Here is a 27,983-nt window from a genome sequence, read left to right on the forward strand (position 1 = left end):
AGCAATAGAATCCCTGCATAATTGTGATGGGGAAATTAGGCAGAACCTATTGGTTACTCTGTTACGTGTACCGATGGATATTTTGACGATGATAGCATATGGGTTGTTATGAATCATTATTTTTGATGCTCTTTTTAAATACCCATCCACGCCATTATGCAATTAAGGAACTAGTAACCAAAACTGTAATATAGCTGTCTAAAAGGATCATTCGGTTGGTAGTCCCCATCTAAAATCCAGGTCAGAAAATGCACATTCCATTTTCCCTAGGCGTGCCTGGGCTTGGGTGATTAGTCAGCCCATGAAGTCCTCTGTATGTTTTCTCTCTTTTGCTTTTTTAACTTTTGATTATCTGTTTTGAAGGTGAAGCCGAAATCAGTACTCAGCTCCCAAGATGGCGCCACACAAAGTGCACGTGCTTTTCTGCCTCTGCTGTGGCCTCTCGTTGGCTCATCCTTTTTCCTGGCAAAGCCTAAATCCTATTGACAGTTTTAAATCAGGTAAGAGGTAGATCTGTTCAGAGCCTCGAACCACTGACTCCTTGCCAGGTCCCAAATACCCACAGAGATGTCGTATGGCTGGAATTCTAAGAAAGTCTTAGCAAGAAATGTTCTCAGAAGCCAGCTTGCTGGCTCAACAGCTGGTGAGACGTCATCTCAACCTCCGATGCAGTGCTACATGCCCGTTCTCCCAGCTGTGGTGCCAATGCAGGAGCTGGGCACAGGGCATATGCCAATCATCCCTAGTGACGCACAAGGGGCAGAATGCAAGTTTTGGCCAGGCTGGGCATAAAGCAAGACTCTACTTTGAAAATAACCAGTGGGGAAAAGGGGCTGGAGGTGTGACTCAAATAGCAGAGCATTTTCCCAGCAAACATGAAGTCCTTTTGGGTCAATCCTCACCAAGAAACACTAGTGGATTTTCTCCATCCCCTGGGGTGGGGGAAAGGACTTTCGTTCCTCCTTTTCACAAATGAAACTGAATTATCTGTGTTCTTCAGGCATGAGTAGCCGCAGGGCCAACTAGGAAGAGGCATCGTGAGGACCACTGGAATCTGACCTAGCAATGCCCCCCACCCCCCACCCCACTGCCCTGACCAACTCTCAAGCAGGTCCAGTAACAAGGCTCTGGTGTTCAGCCCAAGGCAGCCTCCCTTCTTCTGCGTGAAGGGAGAGAAGAGGCCAGTGTCACGATCAATGGGATCTTGATCAATAGCCAAAGTCCTGGCTAGTAGTGCATGGTGGTTTGAGATGATAATCTGGGGTCCCCCTCATCCCAGAGCACAGAGGTCCCTGACAGAGGAACCTCCCTATCTATTCTTCTACTGAGAACTGTGTGGGCAGATTGTGAGTGGGTTTCCTACTGCCTGCACCCACGAATCTGCTCACCTGGGTAGAGGAAGTCACCCTGGATCTAGTTGTTCCAGCTCAGTAGGTGACTCCTTTCTTTAGAATTTGCAAAAGGGATTGCATAAGTCAAGGTTACAAAGCTTACTTTTTGCCCTACTCCGTGTTTGGGGAAAGGATTGCACCAGTAGGAGGAGGGCGGTATCTTATGTTTACATATGCAAAAGACATAGTATGAGATCTCTTCATACTTAGTAGCTCAGGCATTAAGGCTGCATTGTTGGCAAAGAGCTTGTAGTTAAGGAGTCTGTAGTCTAGTTGAGATGGTGTTATCTTTTGCATTATCTTTTCAATGGACTGAAAATAGGTAACTGTTCACCTGAGGGATGATTTGTTGCCTGTGGTCTATTTACATCACACTCTGTTGATATTGATACAGGGTGAAAATTCTGTCCTTTTGTGGCTCTGAGTCCTGGCTGGGAGACTGGCAGGCTTAGTCAACCAGGCCATCCCTCCATTATTGGACAGGCTCCACGGCCTCAGTAGAATTCATGTCTCACGCGGGAAGAGATCCACCTGTGTAGGGTAGTTCTAAAATCAGTTCTAGAATGAGTGTCTCCATAGTAGCCGTGGGGGGGGGTGGGGTGGGGGTGTCACAGGAGTTTTTCATTGTGTTGTGAGAGCTATCTGTGTCTCCCCAAACCACTCAGGTCTAGCCTTGTCACGATTCCCTGTGGGTGGGAACACAATTACTCATTCATTGCTCATGGGAGGAGAGCCAGTCTCCCCTACTGTATCTGGGCAGTGACTTGACCTTTCCCCAACTGCCAAGCCTGACTCCGTAGATAGCTTTGAAGGGGGTGATAAAGAGGCTCTTGTAAGTATAAATAAATTCTGAAATGTTTACCTACTGGTGAAGTTTAAAAACAAAGCAAAAAAAAAAAAGGCTCAGAGGAAATGCACTGAATTTTGAATGTGCTCTGAGGGAAACTAGGATGTTTTAGCTTGGATCTGCTAAGTCTCCTGTAAGAAGTTCAGCATGCATTTGGCTACTTCACGTTAATGAGCCCTGGGAAAGGGGGCACATACTGCTGGTGGACTGCCTCTTCCCGGTTGTGTTCTCTGCTAGCTAGTGGAGCTACACTAGCATCTCATCCTTCCACTCATCGTGGAGGCTGGTCAGAGCAGAGCCTTCCATTTCCACTTTACCGAGGATGGTCACCAACCGCCAGAGCCGAGCTGTCACCAGGCCTGCCACCTGACCGAGGGTCACCGCCATCCAACACCCGGGGCCCTGCAGCTCCCCCTCGGCCTTTGCTCCTTTCCCTTCTTCTTTTTGGAGCTGCCTCATATCGTGAAGCACACACTGGTGACCAAGGTGGCAGACCAAGCGGGCTGGGACTTCACAAGCATGTTTCTTAAACATTACTATGCCTTTTCTCCGAACCTTTCCTGAACCCGCAGAAGTAGAGCAGGTCTCTAGAAGGCTCAGGGATGCCCGTGGACCAGCTTTGAGGAAGGGGGCCTTACCTACCGACGGCCTGCATCACTGACAGGTGCTTTACACCTGAGTCACCAGGGGAAGATGTAAATAGGTTTGTTCTCGTGACTCAGAACTTTCCTGAGCAATGTCCCATTATATCGACTCAGGGGCCATACCTGGCATAGCTCTTGGTGTCTGACTAGCAAAAATGTTATAGAAAAAACACAACAGTGTGTCCAGCAGAGTAATCAGCTTCTAATGTCCAATTGAGGGAATGTGTGGGCAGGCGGAGTGGGCTGAGATTCTGAGTAAATTGATCTTTAAGCCTAACATCTTGACCTAAAACATAGATGTCTGTTTTTAAAGGGAGGAGTGGGTACCAAAGAGAACAAAAGTTCCAGGAATGGTTGGGTAGACTGAGGCCAGTGGCATTTCAATTTGGCTCAGCTCATTTCTACCAACACTTATTGGGCCCTGACTATGTGCTTGAAAGGGTCGGAATAGAATTCGAATGGGACGATGAGAGAAGATTTTAACTGTCTACTCAAGAGACAGAGACCCTTACGCTAGAGGGTCAGAGATGTGTTGGGGAGAGAATTCTAAGTTTAAAACAAATGTTAGAAATTCACAGTTGGTTGAACGCAGGGACTTGGCAGGCCAGAAGGAGACGAATATGCTTGCCAGCTTTCTGGCAGGACGCACAAGACGGGGAGTTGGGGAACTGCAGGCTGGGTGGCTAGAGGACTAAGCTGGGAGATGCAAGACGGCCACCCAGCTTCATTTTGAACATTTCTATGGGAAGGGCCACAGGGGAGGATGCCCAGCTAGAAGCTGTGTGCTCAGGACAAAAAGAAAAAACAGAGTTAGAAAGTCATCTTCAATGTAGTATATTCTTTTTTTTTTTTTTTTAACCAGTCCTGGGGCTTGGACTCAGGGCCTGAGCACTGTCCCTGGCTTCTTCTTGCTCAAGGCTAGCACTCTGCCACTGGAGCCACAGCGCCACTTCTGGCCATTTTCTATATATGTGGTGCTGGGGAATCGAACCCAGGGCCTCATGTATACGAGACAAGCACTCTTGCCACTAGGCCATATCCCCAGCCCCCAATGTAGTATATTCTAAATGGAAGAAGATGGAGAGGGTTAAGTGCTGAGTGGCGGAGGCTCACACCTGCAATCCTGGCTACTCAGGAGGCTGAGGGATCTGAGGATCAGGGTTCAAAGCCAGCCCGGGCAGGAAAGTCCCTGAGATTCTTATCTCCAGCAAACCACCAGAGACCCAGAAGTGGCACAATGCCTTGAGCCAAAAAGCTCAGGGACAGCACCCAGGCCCTGAGTTCAAGCCCTATGGCACCCCACCCCACCCCACCCCCCACAAAGGTTACGAAACGGAAGAGGTTGAGTATTGACTTGGATCTCGTGAATTCCTTGAACGGTCAATCCTGAGGTGTAATTGGGTGGGGGAGGGGCTCCATATGTTGCCGTGAGATAACCCTGACTTGTTTTTCAGCGTGCCTCTATAAAATACAAGCACTGATGATGGCTGCGAGTCTTGGCCATGCTAAAATCCCCGAAGGACACGGACCTTATTCCGTGGGCTGCACAGACCTGATGGTCGGCTATACCAATGAGGTAAGGCGTGGGTTACTATGAGTTCTCGTTATGCCCTGATCTTGACGGTTGCTGGGGACTACCAACAGATGCTAAGGCTTGACCTTCCTCTCATCTGAGAGTCACGGGGCCATTTGTAGAGCTCTATGTGAAGACTTCCGCCGGTCGATTCGTTCCCACGTTCTTTATTTTCGACTGATTAGTTTGCTTGCACTCTGAGTTTTCTCCTTCCCTAATGGCTGAAAAAAGGCTGCCCATATAACTAAAAAAGTAGTACCTAGAACTAATAAAAAATAATAAGTAACTTTTTAAAGGAGAGATTTTGTGCTAACAATTTTAATTTTTTAAAAGCATATTGTGATTCTGTTTTTCTTTTCTTTCATGACTGCATTCATTTGGTCACCATAGGAACTTAAAATATTTCCTTCTAGATCTTTTCATGAATGACAGACACGAGGGCTCCTACCAATAAAACAGAAAACCTATTGGCATGGAAGAAATAACGGGACTAAAAGTTCATCCATTTCTTCTCTCAACAGAGTACCTTCTTGCGCTTGTATTACCCATCTCAAGTTCATAATCACCCTGACACCATTTGGATTCCAAATAGACAATATTTCGGGGGTCTCACTAAGTTTCTTGGAACAAAGGAATTTGTGGGCACACTGCTGTGGTATATCTATGGTAAGACTTTGGTTGATTTCTCTGTCATAGGCTGCAGTGTACAAAAAAACATTGGAAACAATGAGAATTTCAGAAAGTTAAGGCCAAAGTGGGTGTCCTCCAGTCTCCGCCTCTAAGATGACAAGGGCCTAGGCTACTTTGGGAAAATAAAGGGTCCTCATTTTGCCTATTCTGATTTGACAGGAGTAGATGACAGCGTGAAACTGGCTCTAACATCTTTCTATGACTGTTTCTCTGCTCTTCCTTTCTATGTACTATGGAGGAAGCAATAATGTGGTAAGCACAGCAGGCTGGCAGTGTGACTGTTTTAAGCTCTGGGTGAGACGCCAGGAGAGAAAAACTCACTAGAAGCTATCCTAACTCCTTGGATCCAAAACAAAGGAGACAAAGTTAATATCTTACTCATAAATGAAGAGATTACCCTCTATTCTGTCACTTGTCTGCGAGGGCCAAGACTCTTTCACTAGCCATCTGATGTGTATTCATGGTTTACCATGCCTATATTACAGTAGTACAGATTTTCCTTATTTGCTTAACCAGACCTTGGTGTAGGCAAGATGCTACCAGAAGATACTAACATTCCATTGCTGTTGTCTAGGTTCCACGAAAGTTTCTGCCAAGTGGAATGCTCCTCTGAGGACTGGCGAAAAATATCCCCTAATTGTTTTTTCTCATGGCCTTGGAGCATTCAGGTAATGTCTGAGAAGTTGAATAGTTTTAGCCTCTAGCAGTCGGTGCCTTGAGTACACTTTGTTTTTCCATAAAATGACTAGAAGACTCGGGAATGTCATGCTGGGCCTTGGTCTGTTCTTCAAGAACAGACTGTGGTCTACTGCTCCGCCCCTACTCTGTCTTGTTCATAAAGACGAGTGTCCCCATTAAAGGGAGAGGATGTCCATGTTGCTTTTCCTCCTACCATTGTAATTACATACACTCTGGAAAGCACGGCCCACGCAGCTTGGGTCTTCTGAGAAACAAGCAACGTGCATCGCTTTTGAAAACCACTCCTGGAAAGGAAAAGGGGCGAAGGATAGATGGAAAGGAGCTGGGTAAAAGGAGCGCCTTCAGACCGGCCACCTGGGGAAGGGATTGGTCTATGCACTAGACGCCAGTGGTTCTCTCCCACAAAGGCTGGGAATGCAAACACTTGTGGCTAGTGTCAAGTATCCCTTAAAGAGTCAAGCCGTCCCCTTTTGAGACCCACAGCTTTCCGGGGCACGGGAACATCGTATGGCCTGCACGTTGGCGGTTTTCTTAGCGGATGCCGATCGGTACTTACGCTTGGTGGTGGAAAGGCTGTCTCTCCTCTGTTCGTTTTCCAGGACGATTTATGCCGCTATCGGCGTGGACCTGGCCTCCCACGGCTTCATCGTGGCTGCGGTGGAACACAGGTGCGTTCCCTCACGCAGCCAGCGGGGCTCCTGAAGGCGCACGCCCGCAGCTGCGCGTCTCGCCGTCCTCACACGCGCGTGGAAGAGGCCGGTGGCGTTGTACACCATGGCAGAGAGAGGCGATCGACTTTGAGCTCCATGATTTCATAAAGCCCACCTTTCCAGAGCGCTCACGGCGTGCTGTGGGTGGGATTGGCTCGGGAGATTCACGCACCACCTTGCTCACTTACTATTGCTTTGTCGACAATCCTGTGGGGTGGCTGTTGTTGGGCTGTGTTTTAAAGAAAGAATGGAGCGAGGGTAAAATAAAGTTAACCCCCCACCCCCACCCCAAAAGCCAGACAGCTAGGAGTTGACAGGGCTGGAATTTGTTATGTGGCTGATAGTGCTCCCCAGAATTGTGAAGGTGAATAGGCTTTTAGATGAGACTTCACCATGAACAATAAGAGCTTTTCCCTAGAGATCTCTGGGGCTCTTTTGATTGATTGGGAACAACAACAACAACAACAGTAGAACAGGAGAATACAAAGGAAGGCGGGAGCTCAGAGGATTGTGGAGTGGAGGATCGCGTCGAGCGAGGTGGGCGAGGTAAAGAAGAACACGGAGCAGTAATGCGTTTGTCTGCACCACAGGGACGGCTCTGCCTCTGCGACTTACTATTTTGAGGACCAACCTGCTGCAGAGTTGGGGAACAAGACCTGGCTCTACTTTAAAACCATGACCTGGGAGGAGGGGAAGACGCTACGAAAGAAACAGGTACATACTCAGCTCCTGCCCGCCACGTGCCCTGAAAGTGCGCACAAAATGGTGACCCGTCCTGCCAGATCTCCTACTTTCTTTGCGTTGCCAAAAAACTGTCCAAGTTCCTCTGAAATTGGCTTAACAAAATGTGCAGGTAGGACCAACCAAAGGCAAAGACAAAGATCCTGGGAAATGCTGGCAAACAGAATTCTCCAAGAGTAAGACTTCTCATTGTAGAAGTTCAAAAGTAATGGAAATAAGGGAATAGGACTCCCCCGCCCCCCCCCCCAGCCTCCAGAAACAACATGAAAAAGACTAAAGAGGGCTGAGAATGTGGCTTAGTGGTGGAATGCTTGCCTAGCATGCATTAGTCCCAGGGGTCAATTCCTTGGTACCACATAAACAATAAATGAATAAAATAAAGGGGAAAATAACCATTAATTTTTTGGGGGGTGGGGGCCAGTCCTGGGCCTTAGACTCAGGGCCTGAGCACTGTCTCTGGCTTCTTTTTGCTCAAGGCTAGCACTCTGCCACTTGAGCCACAGGGACACTTCTGGCTGTTTTCTATATATGTGGTGCTGGGGAATTGAACCCAGGGCTTCATGTATGCAAGGCAAGCACTCTTGCCACTAGGCTATATTCCCAGCCAACATTAATATTTTTTTAAAGACTAAAGAATGGTAGTACCCAATAATAGTTATAGGCCTTAAAGCCCAACTGCCTGTGCTTGAATTCAGGCTTCATTTTCAGTAGGGGTGTTCTTGGACCAGTCAACCTCTCATGGTTTTATATATTATAAAAATAGGAATAATAATAATAATAATAATAATAATGTGTCTTAGAAGACTGTAGGAGTCATTGGGACAAAGCCCATTGGCTAATTTGTCTTGTGTTACTAAGCCTGCAGGTAGTTACTAACACAGAAAAGTCAGTGATGTGAATCTATAAAAAATCTTTGTGAACATGAGATGAAGGGGAACTTTTATGTCACAGACCTGGGGGGGATGCACTCGAATCGTTCCTCACCAAGACATTTCCGGTGGGAAGCCCGCCAGAGATCTTTCCCGCATGCGCAATGCCGCGACTCCTTTTGCTTTGTCGTCCCCTTCTTCTGACAATCACCTCAGGTGCAGCAAAGAGCACAGGAATGCTCTCGCGCGCTCAGCCTGCTCCTCGACATGGACCAGGGAAAGCCGGTGAAGAATGAATTGGGTTTAGACTTCGACGTGGGACAACTGAAGGTAGGTTTGTTTTGCAGTTGCTTTCCTTGTTTCTTCTTTTTTTCAATTGTTATTATAAAGGTGATGCACGGAAGGGGTTACAGTTTCGTCAGTCAGAGGAGTATACTTCTTTTTAGACAGTCACCCCTTCCCTCCATCTCTTCCTGTTTTCCCATCTTATTTTTCTTGGACCTGTCCTTTTTTTTTTTTTTAATTGTTGTTTGTTATTTGAATTTTTGGTGTATTACAAGGTTCACCATGAAAAAAGGGCTGCAACACACACACACACACACACAAACACACCAATATCAGTAAAAATATAATAGTAAGGAATGCATCCCATTGAGCTATAAATGAAATCAACAGCCATCAATTTTGAACTCAAAAATGGCCATTCCCTAGAGCTCCACGTCATACAGCAGGGGAACGATTCCAATTTCTTCAATCACTTCTGTGTGTTCTTAATCTTGATCTTGAAAAGTTGACCGACATTTTGGTCAACTTAGAGTGGAGCAGGATTCGTGAGGACTCAGGTGGGCTGGGGGGACGGGGGACGGGGTGGGGGGGGGGGCAGAGAACCCTAACAGAACTTCGGTTTGGAGATGAGTTGATGGTCCCCACTCCAGATGCAATCAAGAGTGCCGGGGAAAGGCAGGGTTGGAGGTGTGGACCAAGCAGTAGGGTGGCACAAGGACCTCAGTTCAAACCCTGGTGCTACCAAAAATTAAAATAGAAAATAAGTCTGTCCTGCTTTCTAAGATATCATGGCACTTAACCATGTCTGTGAAAAGCCTAATTAATGTGGTTGACAAAATTGTTTCATTTATCCTTCTTTTTTTTTTTTTTTTTTTTTTGGCCAGTCCTGGGCCTTGGACTCAGGGCCTGAGCACTGTCCCTGGCTTCTTCCCACTCAAGGCTAGCACTCTGCCACTTGAGCCACAGCGCCGCTTCTGGCCGTTTTCTGTATATGTGGTGCTGGGGAATCGAACCTAGGGCCTCGTGTATCCGAGGCAGGCACTCTTGCCACTAGGCCACATCCCCAGCCCTCGTTTATCCTTCTAACACCATGTGAGGATAATTGTGATTTTTGTTGATGCTTTTCCACATAGGATTCTATTGATAGGAATAAAATCGCAGCCATCGGACATTCTTTTGGTGGAGCAACAATTATTCAAACTCTTAGTGAAGACCACAGATTCAGGTAAGGAAATTGGAGAAAGCAAGAGAGCAATAAACTATTGGAAGAAGGCACAGGCTCACACACGTGAGATATAGTGTTTTTAACCAAATCCTTAATGAAGAAAGAATCTTTTCTGGTTTATAAGACTATCTAGTATCCTACACAAATTTTTCTGGGGCAACATTATTTATTTCTTGTGCCATTAAAATCTTCCAGCCATATGAATTTGCCTCCACCATTCTTATTCATTACCATTTTTACTTGGAAATTTATTTTTTGGTGTTTTGAGACAAGGTCTCACTATGTAGTCCACACTAGCCTGGAATCCTATAGCCCAGGTGGGCCTTGAACCTGCAATTCTCCTATCTTAGCCTTCCAAGGGCTGGGATTACTGGTGTGTTCCCACATCCATTAGAAATATTTTATATATGAACTATTTGTAACAATGCTTCTGATAATAGTATTGCCATCTTATGTTTTTTTCTAGACTTCAAGACATTTTTTGTTTTCCATTTTTTCAGATAGCGCGGGGTCTAAAATTACACAGCTATTTGGACAGGAATCCAGATCAGATCCCAATTTTTAACTTGCAGAAACAATTTTTTCTTGTTGAATGACTTCATCTTAGAGTGACAAGATCACACCAAATCAACAGTAAAAAAAAAGAAAGAAAGAAAGAAAAGAAAAGACAGAAGTTGGGAACGATCAGTTATATGTAAATTTTCACCCTGAATTCCCTAAAAAGACATCTGTTTCAATCATCAGAAGTATTGTCCAAAGGTTAGGAAACAGGCTAAACTTTAAAAAAAAAAAAAAAGGAAATCAGCTACGTTTTTCAAATGCTATGTTTCATATGTTTTTCTTCAACCCCTAGATAATTTTCAGGAAAAGAACCTATAAACATAAATGTGAATATAAGTACAACAAGGGCCGAGGCTCATTGTTACTCTGAAAAGAATTTGCCCTAAAAGTCTGGAAATGGCCGAGAAATGACGGATTTATTCTATCCTCTAAAACTAAGAATATCTCACATGGAAGGATAATACCTGAAACCTAGTGAGCTAGTCCCTAACAGCACTGGTGTGGTAGAAAGGCTTTGCGTTGGTCATTGTGTATCTAGGCATCTTTCTTTCTTTTTTAAATTGTCGCTAAACACCTGTAGATGTGGCATTGCGCTTGACCCGTGGATGTTTCCGGTGAGCGATGACCTCTATTCCAAGATCTCACAGCCCCTCTTCTTCATCAACTCGGAACGATTCCAAACTCATAATGACACCGAGAAAATGAGAGCTTTCTTCCTGCCTGGCAAAGAAAGAAAGATGATTGCAATCAGGTAAGAATCGAGGACTCGCTGAATTCGAAACTGGATGAACAATTTACAGATACCATTTGCAGCCATCACAGAAATGCCAAATTGGTTGTTTGGGCTTTTAAAATAAGGGCAATATAGATCATTTCGGTTGGTAAGTATATTTAGACTTACTCCTTTTAAAGTAAAAGTGCTTTCAGTGGTGTCAACCCACAGAGCACATACTCTGGTAACTTAAATTCGCATTTAGCTACATGCTATTCTTATCTACATACCTGATCATACCCCAAGGGGCAATATTAGGGAGAGAAAGTATTACATCGTTATGCCGCATTAGGATTCTTTAAAGAAAAATGTCACGTTGTCCATTGTATTTACCTACTGGGGAAAAGTATGAGTTTACAGATTCCCCATCCCCCTCGGACATCGGAAATAGGCTAATATCCCGGATGCGGAAAAGAGTAGGATAGTTTTCATCTGGCAACAAAGCCAAGAGGTGAACTCCTCTCTCCCCCGAGCTCTAGTGCATTTAGGAGGAAAGAAGAAGGTAAGGGCTGCCTCAGTTCCCATCATCGCGGGTTAGCACTCCATGGTTTCAGTTACTCACGGTCAACCACTGCCAGGCAATACTGACTGGGAAAGTTCTGGAGCTCTTACGCCATCCTGCTTGGGATGGGAACCATTTCTCTGTGCGTGTGCCCACGTCGCTTCTGCTACCCTCCTGTTGGTTGCTCGGCGCATCTCGGTCATTAGGTTGGTAGCCGTGGAATCGAGGCGCTTGGGTTTCACCTTAAGATTCTTTGAGGAGGGGAGGTGGTCGGAGAAAGAGAGCGATCGTACGCACGTAACGTGTTCCACGGTGTCCCCTTGTTCCTTCCTGTTGTTGTGCGTGGTGGTGCCCACTTGTAACTCTACCCCCGGGAAGGCTGGAGGATCGTTAGTTTAAGATCAGCCCAGGCCACATCACACAACCCTGTGTCAGACACACGGATTGCTCTATTTTATTAGTGGTTCCTGGGCCTCCTTTATGAATGTCATCATGAAAGTCTACAGATAGAGCAACAGCAGGGTGGGTAGGTGGGTAGGGTTCTGTGTTAACTTTAGTTTCACCCAGTCCCCACGATTAGGTCTGAGAATGGAGGAAGGAGTCTTTCCCATCTGAGAAGGTGGCATTAGGTCAAATCTCGCGGGACCCAGGGAGTTCAGGAGTGAGGAGGCCTCAGGTTAGCTTCTGTTTTTTGGTCATTCATGGGGTTTGAATGTCCCCGAGCTTTCTCGCTCAAGGCTAGCGCTCTACCACTCCAAGCTTTTCTGGTGGTTCATTGGAGATAAGCCTTGTGGACCTTCCCACCTGGGCTGGCTTCAAACCCCGGCCCTCGGCCTCCTGAGTCGCTAGGATTCAGCCGTCGGCATGCCCGGCTCCCACGGTAGCTTGTTGAATGTGTGAAACCTACCCTTCCCAGGGAAGCTCTCGTCCTGTTCTCCAACTTTGAAGAAAAGCCTGTTTTGCTCTCTCTTGACTCCCATTCACACCCAGCGCGTGTGCGCGTGTGCGCGTGTGTGTGCGTGTGTGTTGAATTAGTTTAGCTGAGGCTCAGATCCAAACGCTGAAGTCGCGGGCGTGTGGGCCTGCCGTGGACGCGCATTTCCCCCGCGGTGAGTGAAGTCGGGCGGGAAAGCCCCGTCAGCCACTCCGTGAGGAAGGAATCTCACGTGCTCGGCAGTCGGGATCCTTCCTTCCCACACCAAGGCACCAAGATTCCTCCCGGGCTTGGCCTTGCTCCACAGAGACCAGGGACCACACGCTGGGCGCCCATCCCATCTTCTGTCTCCCTGAATTCCAGTTCATAGGCCAATTGGGCCGATCGACTTTCTGCGCTTTAACTACAAGAGTCATTTTACCGAGCAGTGGGAGTTACAAACGCCTCCTTCCTCTTTTAGGGGTTCAGTGCATCAGAATTTTGCCGACTTCACTTTTGCCACGGGGAGAATCCTGGGGCAGAAGCTGACACTGAAAGGCGATTTGGACTCGGGCGTCGTGATGGACCTCAACAACAAAGCCTCCTTAGCATTCCTGCAAAAGTACTTAGGTAAGGTGGGGGGGGGGGCTTCTGACGTCCGGACGGTGCCCGGGAACCACCCTCCCCACCTCACTGAGCCTCCGTCTCTGCCTCGCTTTACCTGGCTGTGGGACAAGGCTGTAACCTCAACCTGAAGACAAGCATCTGAGCAAGTTAATACTGCCGCATTGCGCGGGAGATTGGAGACGCCCATCCGCGGCTCAGGCGGCCTGGGCAGGCTCAGTGTGGGCAATGGCAGCAGGAGGACACTCTCCTCTCCCTCAGTGTTACCCGTTAGCCTCTGGGACAGTCCCTGCGCTCTGTGCGTCATTTGTGATTCTAGGGTGCCGCCTAGCGGCCTCAAACTGTTACTGCTATCAGGTCGTCTTCATTAGTTTAGTCATGTTTTTTTTTGTTTTTTGCTTTTTATCTTATAGGACTTCAAAAAGATTTTGACCAATGGGACCCACTGATGGAAGGAGATGATGCAAATCTTATTCCAGGCTTTTCACCTGACGCAGACACCACCACAACCTCTACTCTATAGAGCTCTATGGACAAAGAGAATTTATATTAAGGGGTGGGCAGGGAAGGAGGGAAGGGCGGGGAAGAGAGTTAATTTTTTTTTAATATTAAAAATGCAGGGCTGGGGATATAGCCTAGTGGCAAGAGTGCCTGCCTCGGATACACGAGGCCCTAGGTTCGATTCCCCAGCACCACATATACAGAAAACGGCCAGAAGCGGCGCTGTGGCTCAAGTGGCAGAGTGCTAGCCTTGAGCGGGAAGAAGCCAGGGACAGTGCTCAGGCCCTGAGTCCAAGACCCAGGACTGGCCAAAAAAAAAAAAAAAATGCAGGTTATATTAGAATAGTGATCGGGGCTAAGACTTTTTTCTTTAGTTGTAAAGAATATACAAAGATCTATACTAGCCCCAATTGTAATTTTACTAAGATGATCTTTATATAGAGAGATAAATATACGATCTTCATATATATATAAAGACTGTATATATATATAAAGATTATATATATTTGAAGATCATCTTAGTAGAACACACATTATCAAATTCCTTTTGTATGGCTTTAATGGAAAAATGTATTAAAAAAGTACAGTGCCAATGAAAAAAGGATGGGATGGTGTAAGATTCCTTAAACATAAAGTTAGATGCTCTTGTCTTTCTCTAGTAGCAACAGTAGAGTTGCGTTCTAGTACTGTGCAATTCCAGAACTTGGCAGGTTCCCTTTGGCTTTTGGCCTTGGTAAAGACAAGCAGATCAAGTTGATAATGAGGTCATTGATTCCATGGAGGATTGGTGGCAAAATCCCAAGGTGGTATGGAAGTAGGGGAATGGACAGGGCTACTGGTACTGGAGACAAGGCAAGGGCAATACAGCCAAGAAGTAATTCGTGTTCACCTTTAATGCTTTCTCTTGATGCATCCAACAGAGGCGCCATTAGTGTTACCTGTGGCTGGGGACTTTCCGGAGATTCTGGTAGTGTAACACAATAGAGAATGTAGCAAACTTTCGGAGGAACATTTAATTTTATTTGTTCTGTGTGTGTGTGTGTGTGTGTTTGTGTGTGTGTTGATTCCTGGGGCTTGAACTCAGGGCCTGAGTGCTGCTCCTTAATTTTGCTCAAGGCTAATGCTCTACCACTTGAGCCACAGCTCCACTTCTGGCTATTTTTTCCGCTGGTTAACTGGAGATAACTGTCTCATGGACATTTTGCACCAGGCTGGCTTTGAACTACAACCCTCAGGTCTCAGCCTCCTAGGTAGCTAGCATTATAGGTGTGAACCATCCATCTACAGCTCAACTCTCTTTAATGGAAACCCCTTTTCCATTTCATGGAAGCAATACCAACTGTTTAAGCTTCCGACATCCCACTACTTGCTGTTAGGTGTCAGCATCTGATGCTGGTTTGTAGATTTGCACCTTTTCCCTTTTCCTGTTATCATTTGGCTAAACTTTTACTGACATTAGAAACTAACATTCCAGTTGTATTGGCCTTGCATTCAAGGGTATTTTTGCATTGATACCTACTAAATTACATAGTTAGGGGTTTTATTGTGGTATTTCCAAATATGCATGTGAGGCGTCTATTATCCTTCCTTGTTCCCCAATCCCCCCCCCATCTTTCCCTTTCACCTCTCAAGTCACAGTGGGAGGTGCAATGCCTACTCCATTTCAGACACGTTCCACAAATTTCTATGGCCAGCACTGCAACATCTAGAAAGGTGTGTAGAGCGAAGGCAGACTTCCAAGCTAGGAGCTGTACACTCCCCCTACCACAGGACGCGCAAGGAAGCCCAGGCAGGTGTTTTTTTTTTTAATGTGTTTATAAAGCATCCAGTATTTTTAACCTATAAGAGAGGGACAATATTTGGTTTGATGGTAAAAATGGAAAGAGGTCTTTAATGTCCAACTGGTACACAAGAAGGCTGAGATCTAAGGTTTGTGGTTCAAAGACAGCCTGGGTAGGAAAGTCTTAAGAGACTCTTAACTTCTATTAGGAAGAAAGCTGGAACTGGAGGTGTAGCTCAGGTGGTAGAGCACCAGCCTTGAGCAGGAAACGCTAAGGGACAGTGCTATAGGCACTGAGTTCAAATCCCAGCATTGGCACACATACACACACACCCCAGTAATAATAATAAAATAGTCCAGATAGGTGAATAACATTTACTATCACTCCCCCACTCCGACTCCACAATTACAGAGGAGGAGAGATAGAACAATTAGATAAAAAATTCAGTGAGACCACCACCCCTTTCAGGATAAACTTTATTCAAATCTCGTGTTGTATTAGCATACTTTGAACTTCCAAACAGAATATCAGTTAAATTGCTTAACTAGACAGATACAAGGTAAAGCTTCAAAATCCAAACAACAACAACAACAAATCTGAACAAGCTACTGCTAATAGAGCCACCCGCTACATGGCGTCGTACGATGTACTTGTCATGAACTTACATTTTTTTCCTATTCTAAGGCAAATGCGGTATGGGAAATGTAGTAAAGTGTTGGCAAGCTGCGCGGCACCCCGAGTCCTCCGTCCGGGGTGCGGGCAACCGCACGCTGAGCTCCCCGGCCGGACGGCGGACGCCGGCTTCGCGGCCGGGGATTTCCAGGACGATGCTGCCGGTGGTCGCCTGACCTCGGGGCTCCTGGACCGCTCGCTCGCTCGCTCTTGGTCTCCTCGCGGAGCCGCTTCTCGCCCCCTCCGCGAGTCCGTCGGCTAATCGAGGTCATCGCCGCACTCCTTTTCTGAAACGGGGAGAGGGAATCCTTGAGCTGAGAAAGAGACAGTGGAACAAGGAAGGCATTCGCTCGTGCCCGCTCACTTCCCAGTGAATGTCCTCTAAAAGGGGGGGAGGGGGGAGACCACCAGGCTCAGCATGGCGGAGAGCGCGCCTATGCCAACTGCCATTTTCTTTTGGATGCCTTGGTGCTCACGCCACTCACCTTGCCAAATGGAGTTTCTTCAGGAGACTGTGAAATCAGCCGAGGATTCCACTTTGCGGGGAATAAGGTGGGCAAAGGTGGCAACCAACCACTCACTGGTTTTCTTTGATTCAAGTGTCTCCTACAAAACCAACTTCAGGGGCTGGGGATACGGCCTAGTGGTAGAGTGCTTGCCTCGAATACATGAAGCCCTGGGTTCGATTCCCCAGCACCACATATATAGAAAACAGCCAGAAGTGGCACCGGTGGCTCAAGTGGCAGAGTGCTAGCCTTGAGCAAAAAGAAGCCAGGGACAGTGCTCAGGCCCTGAGTCCACACCCCAGGACTGGCCAAAAAAAATATATATATATACAACAAAAAACAAAAAAACCAACTTCATTCTGAGTGGGCCTCCATTTGAAACACCAAAGAGCTGTTTACGAGTGGTAAACTGCAATTCTTAGAACAGCTGCAGATAAACTAAACTTTCAGAAATTCCCAACTATTAACACTGATCATTTGCACACATAACCTTAATTAAGGCTGATGAAAAACCTCTGCCAGTCTCTCACAAACTTATCACTCATTCTTTAACTTTCCAAGATTTCTTCCATCAGCCAACAAACTATCTTCTGACATCACAAGAGATCTTCCTTTTGGTTACTTATCCCCACAAGCACATTTAAACACTTTTAAAAAATTGGTACTACTTAATGTTCAAGGAAACTAAATCATTTTGATTGAGAGATTCTGAGAAATGGTATCTTTAAGACTTGGCTGTGGTAGATAACACAATTTTGTTAGAAAACGTGACTTACCTGTCATTGTGACATTATCCGGTGACATGAAGTAATGATCTTTCCCCATTGTTTGGAAGCCAGCCTGACAAAAGGAACCTCGGGATTATAATCAGTTTTTTAAACAGCGTAAGTCCATTGCAACTTGAAGCAGAAACAGAACCATAGACAAGCAACAAAAATAAGAGTCCCTTCAAAAATTACGATACTCGTGCTTCATAGTGGAGAAACACCTCCCATATATTTTCTAGTCTTCAAATGCATTCCATATAGGGAGTTCCGCTTCCTTTTCCAAACTTTGCCCCCCCCCCCCAAGCCTGTCAACTTCTGTGTTCGGTCAAGGAATGAGGAATTTCCAAGGAACTGCTATCCAAACACGGCCTGTGGAGAGCCCCTTCACTCTGAATGAGGAGGCACGAATCTATTCTACATAGCACCGTATTTCCTCCTTGACATGATGTAGGAACCGACTGAACAAGATACTTAATTCCTATGGGGGGGGGAATGAAATTTCAGGTTAAGAAAATTCCAAGAGCTATAATCAGAAAGGCACCCAGATCGTGACGACTTCAGACACCTGGGACCTCCAAGTGTTTGCTTGGGTGCGCGTTTGCGGCTAGGGCTTGAGCTGGGAGCTCTGCGCCGGCTCGCCCCGCTCCCTGAGCCGGTCTGGATGATTTCCCAGAGGCCCCCGCCTTATGCTCAGGCTGGCCCGGACCGCGACCCCCCTGCTCGCTCGGATGACAGGCCCGCTCCGCCCGCCAGCCCTCAGCGGCAGTGCAGGCTCTGCCTCGCAGAGGAGCTGGGACTGGCAGCAACTCCTCACACGTGACCACGGTAGGGAGCACCGAGGGGATTATTCCTAAAGATGGGTGTTCTCAACAGCTCCCTCAAGTTAGACAGGAGTCATTAACACCAAACAACTTGTCATTCTTTCACCTCAGAGTGAAAAACAAAAAATCAAGGACTGAGATGATGGTTTCCCCCAAATGACACGGGACATAAAAAGTCCAGAGCACCGACGTTGTTGCTCTTTTGTATATATATATATATATATATATATTTTTTTTTTTTTTTGGTAAATCTACAGGACCTTGCTGGCCTCGCTTCCTGCCTCAGCCTCCTGAAGGCTGGGATGACAGGTTATGTGTTTCTGCGCCCAGCCTTGCCATTTTTCAAATGCTGTTGCTGCAAACACGAGATTTTGGTTTTGTTTTTTTTTTTTCTCCATCTTTCCTAATCCAAGGGCGTCCCCTTTCAAAAGGAAGACCACATGCTCGCACTCGATGAATGTTTCCTGATGCCATACCTCAGACGGGCCCTTGTCTAATTGGGGGATGCCATTCCAGACGTTCTCAGGGCTTACGACCTCCTCTACGCCGCTGGAAAGGTTCAGAACCTACCAGAGAAAACACACTCAGAAAAACCGGCCAACTTCCTAAAACTGTCGTTCACTGACGCAGCGCGCCAAGCCGCAGGGGCAGGTACTTCGAGCGATTGCTTTCGCCCTTCACTTTAGGTCTCAAGCTCAATGCTACTTCAGTTCAACACGCGTGCCTTGAGTACGATGTCTGATGATCAAAAATGAATAAAGTCGTCTACGTGCCAGTGTCCTGTGCCTGTCACCCTAGCTGTACCAGAGGCTGAGGAGGACTGTGGTCAAAGCCAGCACGGGCAGGAAAAGTCCAGGAGACTCTTAGCTCCAATTAACTACCAAAAAAGCCAGAAATGGGGCCGCGGCCACCCCCGCCCTCCCACAAATTCTGAATCGGGGGATCAGGCCAAGGCCAAGGAATCTGTAATATAAAGAAAATAGGTCTCATGATCCTGCTCCAGGCGAGTTTTCAGATTACAGGAAAAACACACAGTGAAAAATGATTACATAGGTCTTTGTATCTCATAAACTTCGTACTAGCAGTGCGGGCATTCGACCAAAGGGAGACTAGACGCAGGAAATCAAATCAAACGTTTCAACAATGTACCTGTAAAATAAGAGACTCACCAGATTATCAGAGGGAACAAGCAGGTGTATAGCTACCAATCATATTCCATAGTCCTGTAAATGTTAGTAAAATTCTTTAACAATCCACAGGTGTTCACTGAGTTGAAGGCCTTAAATGGTTCTTACCCTAGTGCCTTCTTCGGCTATTTCCAAAATCTCACATTTGGACCATGTGTTTCTCAGACTTGACCACACAACACATTTGGATCCAACTGAAAATCCTTTCAAGGTGTAGGTGTTCTGCAGCTGAACTGCCAAATTCAATGGAATAAGACTCAGTACATAGATCTTCGTTCCTTAGGGTAAGATATACAGGAAGACTATTTTCCTAATGTACTTATTACTCCCATATAATCAATATCATTTAACTCATATGTTATCACCACGTGTTCTAAGTGTTTGTTGTCCTTGGTTTTAAGTATTTCCAGTGTCCCATCCCCACATATTTGCTACCCACTCTTCTAGATGGGGGGGAGAGAGAGAGAGAGCGAGAGAGAGAGAGAGACAGAGAGAGAGCGAGAGCGTGCCTGTCTGGCTAGTACATGGCTTTGGGCTCAAACTCCATTGTTAGAAAATTACAAATAAAAGCCAGTACTTCTACTACCAGTGGTGGAGTCTATGGAGCAGCAGCGATTCCAATAACGGAAGGCATTCCTGTCACACAGCTAGTACTTACTATTTGTTAAAATGAGACAACAGGGGGGAAAATAACCAATGCCAGGGTGTCACTTACATAAACTATGATGGGTTGCTAGAAAGTTGTACAATTAAAATATTCCGAAAGCATTTTTTTTTGGGGGGGGGGGGGCTCGTTGTGGGGTTTGAACTCAGGGCCTGGGCGCTGCTCCTGAGCCTCCTTGTGCTCAAAGCTAGTGCTCTGCCACTCTGAGCCACAGCGCCACTTCCAGGCTTTGAGTGGTTAATTGGAGGTGAGCGTCTCACAGGGACCTTTCTGCCCTGGCTGGCTTTGAACCGCGATCCTCAGATCTCAGCCTCCTGAGTAGCTCGGATGACAGGAGTGAGCCGCCAGCACCCGGCTCGGAAAGCATTTCAAGAGATTAAAATGCTGGGATCAGTAGTGCGTGGCAGTATGGTTTGCATTTAGCTTTTAGAACCATGTGCCCACGCACGCACACGCACGCATACGCACGCACACGCACACACACGCATACACATGCACACACACACACACACACACACACACGGATAAAAGACAACAAGCATGTGGCATCCTGGTAGTAAAGGTGGTCATTGCCTACTAGCAAGTGGATAATTTTAATTTTTATTCTTATATTCTATTACTTTCTATATTTTATTTTTAAAAAAGCACACACTTCGCAAGATAAAGCTTGACATTTGTGAAGTACATTGAGCCAGGAGCCAGGGGCTCATATCAGTACTCCTAGCTACTCAGGAGGCTGAGATCTGAGGATGGAGGTCTGAAGACAGCTTGGACAGCAAAGTCCACGAGACTTTTATCTCCAATTAACCACCAAAAAGACCCTGTAAAGGCAGCTGTGGGTCATGTGGTAGAGCACTAGTCTTGACGCTCAGGGACAGCAGCCAGGCCCTGAGTTCAAGCCCCAGGACCAGCACACACACACACACACACACACACACACACACACACACACACACACAGTGCACTGATTACATAAGGCTACAAGTAAACAATAAATGAAATAGCCAAGAAAGCCAATATATTTATCCAAGTTCTATGGACTTGTAGCTCTTGTTTGATGGATATAGGCTCCCTAAATCTACTTTAAGTGTTTCTAAGTAAATGGTAAAAGAGATTCCTCTCGTCCCTTTCTGTTTGCAGGATGGCTTGGCAAAGGGAATGCTGTGTTTTTAAAAAACAAACAAACAAACAAACACAAAACTGTTGCCCTCTTGATTTTAAAGATGACTTCTCTCACCTTTTGAATGTGATTATCTTTTGGTAATGTAGAGTCAAGCATTTCATTTTTTGAAAACAAAATAGGTCAGCATTTCATTCGGCATATACACATATGTCTGTCTGTCTGTCTGTCTATATGTATGTATATATGTGTGTGTATATATCTGTATTTACACTCATTAGACAAGCATGACCTCTCAGGTTCCAAGTACTCTATCTAAGGTCCAAACTGGCCTCGGGTTTTCTGCTTGGAATCTCCTAACAATGGATGCAGGCACCCCCTCTTCTAACTATTCCCCCCACCCCCGACACACACACACTTCTTTAAAACGTGTAAGGGCTCTTCCAAGGACTCTGAGTGCCGCTGAGGAGAGCCGGGAAGCAAACCCACCTACCTGAGATGTGATCCGCTGCCATGTGGACTTGCTTCCTTCCTTCCCGGGGTTCCTCCGTGGGGACCAGGGGGGCCGGCGGCAGCCCGGCGGCGTTCCTGCCTCGGTACGTGGGGAAGTCTTCCCCGAACGGGCTCTCGTCGGTGGGCAGGGGGGCCCCGCCCGAGGCCCCCGCGTGCTGATCGTCAGCCGGCGCCGCACAGCTGGATCTGCTCCGGTCACCGGCACATCTGGAATCCTGAGGCTGCTGAGCCGCTCTGGCCGGCAGGGCGTCTAGGCCCGCCTCCGGAAACGGCTGGGACAGGGGCAGTTCTAGCTCTGGCTGCTGCTCGGCTTCGCCCTCGAGGGAGAGCTGGGCCGCGAAGGGCTCCAGGGCACCTCCGGGGCCGCGGCCTGGGGACAGGGACCCCGGGGGCGGCCCCGGGTCGAGGTCCTCTTTGTCTTCATCCCCCACCAGGGAACACTGCAGTTCCATGGGTTCCAGTTCTAAGAATTCTCTGGACTCCTCATCCGGGGAGAGCGGCAGCTCCAGCGAGCTCGCTTCCAGGAGCTCCTTCACCTCGCTGGCCAGGGACGAGGCGGTGCCGAAGCCTGCCATCAGGTACTTCTCCTCGAACGTGCCCGGGTCCCCCGGGGGGCCCTCCAGGCCCCCTTCCAGCACCTCCGACGCCATGTGATCTTTGCACGAGTTCTCCGAGGCCTCGAAAACGCAATCCGGTCCCAGGTCGTAGAACTTGCTCGGTTTGGCGTCGAGCGCGTGCAGCTCTTTCTCGCCCCTGTCGGGGAGTTGCTCCGGCTCCGGCTCCGCGTACGACGACGCCTGCTCTTGGACAGCTTTGTTGCCTGGCTTCTGAGGCCCAAGCCCCGGGCTGGGGGGCCCGGAGCCTCCTTTGACCTCGGGGCCCTTCTTCTCGTAGGACAGGCCGCTCTTGGGAAGGCCCAGCTTGGCGTACTTCTTCATCTTCTCATTGATACTCTCGCCTCTGCTTCTCAGGTCGACGATGGCCAGGGGGATGTCGCACACGTCCTTCTGGATCTCCAGGATGGTCACCTCCAGCACGTCCTGTGTGACGATTTCGTAGAAGTAGTCATTGCCGTCTTGGGGGCACGCGCCTCCCGAGACGTGAAATCCCGCCAGGCAGCACGGGAACGCCTGCATGGGAACCATCAGCAGCTCCCCGGGGATGTTCCAGACCGCTTTGGGGTCCACGCAGTCCTCCATGTTCCCAAAGTCCACAAGCCTGACAGTCAGGAAGTCGTCCTCACAGATGCTGGTGATCAGGGCGCGGTAGTAGTGCCCGTCTTCCCTGTATTTGACTATGCACGGGTCTCCGATCTGAGGCGAGTGGATGCGGTTCCTCCACTCCAGGATCTGCTTGCCGGCGTTCTGAACCTCCGTCTCTAAGTACTGGAGTTCCTCCGTGTTTGCAAACTGACACCAGAAGTACTCGGGCCCGTCGATGACGGTGGCATACGCTCGGAGCGCCTTCATCTGCGGGTTGTACCAGTTCAGGAACACGGAGGTGTCCACGTCCGGTCGGTTGGCAGACTTTGAGCGATCCCCTTTCACAATCGGGGTGGCAAGGCCCGCCCGGGGTTTTTCGATGGAAGCGTATCTGTTCACCACATCTTCTGCGATCATGCCTCGGTCGTCAGTAAGAATCACCTCCCACCGGTCCTGAAATTTGATAAATTCACATTCCATCTGGGCTTCGTCGGTCCTTTGGGAAAAGTAAGTGGTGATTTCCTTACAGTCGATGATGTCGGGGACGCAGAGTCCTCGCAGAGAGCAGTGGACGCACAGGCCCGGCAACAGGGCGTTCGCCGGCTCCAGCCTGCCGGTCTTGGTGGCGTGAACCACGGACACGTTGCCGTAGTCTATGAACTGCACCGAGAGGAAGTCGTTGGGCTGGCGCTCCCGGACCACGGCCCGGTACCACAGGTTGTCTTCGGGGAACAGGGCGCAGATGACGTTCCCGCTTTGCAGAGGCGGCCCCGTGTAGTGCTGCGGGAGGGTCTGGGCATTGTTCAGCCTCTCAGAAAGCTGGTTGATTTCCGCCTCGTCCTCCATGAGCTGGACGTAGAAGTCGGAGATGTTGTTCACGTGGGACACGTACACGGTCGTCTTCAAGCCGGGCGAGATCATCTTCTTGGGGAGCTCGCCGAGTTTTCGAGGCAAGTCTTTGTTCCCCGGGGCCCCGGCCCGCCTCTCCGGGAGGGTGCCCTCCACCCTCAGGGTCTGCAGGGGGGCGTCCTCAAAAATGTCTTTCTTGACTCGTGCTAAGGGAAACCCTGGCTCGTTGGTGTTTTCCACAGGGTCCTGATATTGAGGGAACAGACTGGTCTTCGCTGGGCTCTGTAAACCCCTGAACTCCTTACACAGGGAGCTCATCTTGGGTTTGCAAGCGTCGCCGAGGATCTCCCCACCGTGTAATCGGCTCTCTCCTGACTTACTCAGGTACGCTGTAGGAGACAGCTTCACCGTGTCATGTTTTTCTTCCGGGGTTTCAGAGGTGAAGAACGCTTCGCCCTCTTTCTGTTTTTTCTTGATCCTGTTTTTACAACCCAGCAACCCTACCTTCTCATTAATGCTGGCGTTGATTTGGATGCTGTCATCGTAGAGTTCTATAATCAGCCTTCCATCCGGATCTTTCGCCACCACTAAGGCCTTCAGGGACTTGTCTAACACGGTCTCTTGAAACCATGTCGTCACCTCTTCCGGAATGTGACTGGGGATATCCGACAAGGAGCACTTGACGGCTTGCATGGGCAGGAGCAAAACGTCGTACGCATCCCGGGGTATGGGCAGGAGGTTCTCGTTGGTGACATAAATGTTCCCGAAGTCCACAAAGAAGACTTTATTCGGATCCTTTTCCATTATTACCCCTCGGTACCAGTTGCTGTCTGTGTACTGGGCAAGGCACAAGTTCCCGGGGACCGAGGGAGACGTGTCCAGCTTCAGCAAAACGTCACTTAACTGCGTGATGCTGTACGACAGCTGCTCCAACACACTCGAGTTTCTTGCCAGCTGGAAGTAGAATGTCCAGGGGTCATCGACGTGGGTTATGTACACGGCCTCTTCACTCCCGATTTTCATGTCGTGTGTGGAATAGTAGTAGGAGTGGAGCCGCACAGACGCTTCCAGAGGCTTCTGGAGCTTTACGGGCCTGGCGAGTCTCTTCTCCACCAAGAAATGGCACGCACTCTGAAAGGGAGTCAGCAGGTCCACGACGTTAAAGGGCTCCGCATCCTGGACGGACGCCAGAGCAAAGATGGTGCATTTTAACTCGAGGTTGTTTTGCCAGGCGTTGTTGACAAATCCGCTGAACGCCTGCACGGCCTTCTCATCCCACACGAAGGGATTCTCCCCAGTGGGCTGGATTAGATTATAAAGGCTGCACCTGAAAGCCTGAGCTCTAACGGTGAGAAAGTCGTTGGTCATGGCGTATATATTCCTCACAGGCACAGTGTCTTTGTCCCCATAATCGATGAAGACCACGCTGACGAGTTCCGAGGACGGGGCCCCGCAGATCAGGGCTCGGGACCACTTCCCGCTCTCGGCCCTCTTCGCCAGGCAAGCAGGGGTGATTCCCTGGTAAGGGGCCGGGGTGTTTTCACAATAATCTGCAATGTCACACATCAGAGTTCTAAACCCCTGCGTGTCCTTCGACAACTGACACCAGAAGGAGCTGGGGTTCTCCACGCAGGACACCTTCACTTCCACGGTGGTTCCCACCTCCAGTTCGTTTTTCCAGCAAAGGTCGGCGGCTTTCATGGACAAGAAGCTGGGGACCGGAGGGGAACCCAGAGGGATCCCCTTCTCCTTCTCCAGCACCACTTGCCCAGCCAGAACGTGGGCAGCCATTGCTGGGTCGCTGGGAGTTTCTAGCGCAGAGGAGGTTTTGTTTTCCATCTTGGCTCTCTGTTCCCCGACCTTCTGGGCAGAACACGCCGCCTTGTGACTCTCCGCGAGGAAAGCGCCGGCCCCCTGCCCCGGGGAGGGCCCGTTCCCCTGGGTCTCGAACTCCTGGTACTTGGCGTAGCCGGCCTGGGCGATCACCTTGCTAATGTTTTCCTCTCCGGTGCGCGATTCGTCCAGAATCTCGATGATGTACTGGTGGTCCTGCCTGTCCAGGATGTGGATGACCAGTTCCTTGTGGAGGACCGTCTTCTTAAAGAAGGAGATGGCCTCCTGGCTCCAGCTCTTCCCCAGGGGCCAGATGTCCGCCAGGGCGCACCTCAGCGCCAGGACGGGCAGCTGCCGGAACTGCGGGAGCAGCATCCTCACGTCGTACCAGTCCACCGTCTCCGAGTTTCCCCGGTCCACCAGGAACACGTCCACGCTCTGGCCGTCCAGCCGCGTCACCGTGGCCCGGAAGTAGCCGTTCTCCTTCCACTTGACGCAGCACAGGTCGTCGGGCTCGGGCCTCAGCACCACGCCGTCCAGCTTGCTGGCCGACGCGTAGAAGCTGCCCATCTTGCGGGCCAGCCTGTGGAAGGCGCGGCCGTGCTTGCGCAGGCGGATCCAGAACTCCGACGGGCTCTGCACGAACTCCACCTGCGCGTCGTAGAAGGCGTTCATCCGGAGCCGGATGCTCCGCAGGGCGCGCGGGGGGAACGCGTCCCGCTCCTCCTCCGCCGGGGGCGGCGACGGCGGCAGCAGCAGCGCCGCGCCCGCCGCCGCCGCCGCCGCCGCCTCCTCCTCCTCCTCGTCCTCCTCGTCCTCCTCCCCGTCCGAGCCGCCGCCGCGGCTGCTGCGCAGGAAGCGGTCCGCCAGGCAGCAGGCCTGCACCCCGAAGGCGCAGTTGAGGTTCAGGCCGTCCTCCCCGTACAGCGTCACGTAGTACGCGTGCTCCAGCGAGCAGTAGAACTCGATCTTGGCGTTCACCGCCTGGCCCAGGATCAGCGCCTTGAGGTCGCCCACCTGCGAGCGCGACCAGCCGCGGCCGCAGTCCCAGAGCCCGTACAGGGCGCACGGGTAGGTGACCACGGGCATGCGGAAGTACTCGGGCAGCAGGTAGCGCAGGCTGCTGCAGCTCACCAGCTCCTTGCGCCCGTAGTCCACGTGCAGCACCTGCGCGCAGCGCTGCGGCCGGAACGTCTCCAGCAGCAGCGCGCGGTACCAGCGGCCGTCCAGCCCGCACGAGGCGCACGGGGAGCCCGGCTTGTCGGGGCTCTCCTCCCGCTCCTCGCCGCCGCCGCCGCCGGGCCCGCCCCCCGCCGGCCCCGCCGCCGCCCCCGCGCTCTCGTCCCCCGTGCCCCGCGCGGCGGGCGGGGACGCGCGGTACGCCTGCGCCATGCTCTCCGACAGGCGGCGGATCTCCTGCGACAGGCTCCGCAGCTGGCAGTGGATGCGGTGCGGGTGGCACACCTGCGTCACCACCACGGGCTCCGTCACGCCCAGCTGCAGCTGCGGGTAGAAGTAATCCAGGCCCGGCGGCTCGGGCTTGGGCAGCACCCGCGGGAGGACCGGGGTCCCCGACGCGGCCTTGCCCACCGACGCCAGGTAGCGCTTCAGCAGGAAGCAGAAGAGGCCGTCGGGCACCTGGCGGGCCAGGCCCAGCTCCTGCATCTGCTGGAAGACGGCGGGCACCTCCAGCAGCACCAGGCGGTAGGGGAGCAGCACGTCCAGGACGCGGCCCCGCAGCTCCTGGCCCTGCAGGCCGCTCAGGAAGTCCACGGCGCCGGGCGCCCACGTCTGCGGCTCGCCCCCGCCCGCGCCCCCGCCGCCCGCGGGCGCCAGGCCCGCCAGCACGCAGCCCAGCACCTCCGACGGCAGGTGGAAGAACTCGCTGCGGCCCGGCGCCAGCGAGCCCGCGCCCGCCGCCATGGTGCGGCCCTCGTCCAGCAGGAAGACGCGGCTCTCCTGCGCCTGGCGGCTCACCACGCGGCAGCGGTGCCACACGAGCCCCACCTGCACCAGGCACAGCTCGCCCGGCGCCGCCGGGGCGCCGCCCAGCGCCCAGGGCCCGCGCGTCGCCGCCGCCTCCTGGATCTCCCGGCTCAGCCGCACGTACTCCTCCCGCCGCTGGCCCACCAGGCCCCACAGCTGCACGGGGATCACGTCGGGGTGCACGTCCACGAAGGTCACCCGCAGGGTCAGCGACGCCCCCGGCGGCGGGAGCCCCGGCGTCCAGCTCATCGCCGCCCCCGACTGGGGGCCCGGGGCCCCAAGACTGGGCAGGAGGCCGCGGGGCCCGGATCCGCCTAGGCCGTGGGGGGGAGGGGGGAGGCCCCTGGGGGGCGCGGGGGGTCTTGGGGGGGCGTGGGGGGTCTTGGGGAGGCGTGGGGTGGGGTTCCCGATTGGGGGTGGGGTTCCCGATCCGTGGGGGGGTCGGATCACGGTGTTTGGGGCGGGGGCCGTCACCGATCAGCACCGGGGTCTCCGGTCACCGTGGGGGTCTCCGGGAAGCCGGGGGTCTCCCGGT

At 50.5% G+C, this 27,983-nt stretch overlaps 2 protein-coding genes across 5 annotated transcripts; one reads left to right on the top strand and one right to left on the bottom strand.

Moving 5' to 3' along the window:
* Positions 1-333: 333 nt before the first annotated feature.
* Pla2g7 (phospholipase A2 group VII) lies at positions 334-13,661 on the top strand. Of its 2 annotated transcripts, none has more exons than XM_048347660.1 (11): positions 334-500; positions 4,337-4,458; positions 4,977-5,121; positions 5,720-5,813; positions 6,444-6,512; positions 7,145-7,268; positions 8,378-8,494; positions 9,583-9,674; positions 10,816-10,986; positions 12,904-13,052; positions 13,460-13,661. In XM_048347660.1, exons 1-11 carry the CDS (start codon positions 395-397, stop codon positions 13,567-13,569), a joined length of 1,299 nt encoding a protein of 432 aa, XP_048203617.1. In that variant the 5' UTR covers positions 334-394; the 3' UTR covers positions 13,570-13,661. The 2 variants fall into 2 exon arrangements, with proteins under 2 accessions (XP_048203617.1, XP_048203618.1); XM_048347661.1 differs by having other exon boundaries at positions 8,381-8,494.
* Tdrd6 (tudor domain containing 6) lies at positions 10,864-27,697 on the bottom strand. 3 transcript variants are annotated; one of them, XM_048347657.1, is made up of 5 exons: positions 21,555-27,697; positions 19,390-19,537; positions 18,571-18,660; positions 17,283-17,346; positions 16,215-16,287 (listed from the first exon to the last, which is right to left on the bottom strand). In XM_048347657.1, exons 1-5 carry the CDS (start codon positions 27,695-27,697, stop codon positions 16,259-16,261), a joined length of 6,474 nt encoding a protein of 2,157 aa, XP_048203614.1. In that variant the 3' UTR covers positions 16,215-16,258. The 3 variants fall into 3 exon arrangements, with proteins under 3 accessions (XP_048203615.1, XP_048203616.1, XP_048203614.1); XM_048347658.1 differs by lacking the exons at positions 16,215-16,287; positions 17,283-17,346 and adding an exon at positions 10,864-10,890 and having other exon boundaries at positions 19,390-19,514; positions 21,559-27,697; XM_048347659.1 differs by lacking the exons at positions 16,215-16,287; positions 17,283-17,346; positions 18,571-18,660 and adding an exon at positions 10,864-10,890 and having other exon boundaries at positions 19,390-19,514; positions 21,559-27,697.
* Positions 27,698-27,983: the final 286 nt, after the last annotated feature.

The sequence above is a fragment of the Perognathus longimembris genome, chromosome 6, assembly GCF_023159225.1.
Source record: "Perognathus longimembris pacificus isolate PPM17 chromosome 6, ASM2315922v1, whole genome shotgun sequence".
In the NCBI taxonomy this organism is placed as follows: Eukaryota; Metazoa; Chordata; class Mammalia; order Rodentia; family Heteromyidae; genus Perognathus; species Perognathus longimembris.

Excerpts from the sequence above, each read along its gene's own strand:
- Pla2g7 (XM_048347660.1), top strand. The coding sequence starts at position 395 with ATGGCGCCACACAAAGTGCACGTGCTTTTCTGCCTCTGCTGTGGCCTC. Across the intron at positions 4,459-4,976 it reads TGGTCGGCTATACCAATGAG|AGTACCTTCTTGCGCTTGTA; the intron begins GTAAGGCGTGGG and ends TTCTCTCAACAG. Across the intron at positions 13,053-13,459 it reads ATTCCTGCAAAAGTACTTAG|GACTTCAAAAAGATTTTGAC; the intron begins GTAAGGTGGGGG and ends TTTATCTTATAG.
- Tdrd6 (XM_048347657.1), bottom strand. The coding sequence starts at position 27,697 with ATGAGCTGGACGCCGGGGCTCCCGCCGCCGGGGGCGTCGCTGACCCTG. Across the intron at positions 17,347-18,570 it reads TAGACAAGGGCCCGTCTGAG|GCTGGCTTCCAAACAATGGG; the intron begins GTATGGCATCAG and ends TCCTTTTGTCAG. Across the intron at positions 16,288-17,282 it reads GGATAATGTCACAATGACAG|AAAAGGAGTGCGGCGATGAC; the intron begins GTAAGTCACGTT and ends TCCCCGTTTCAG.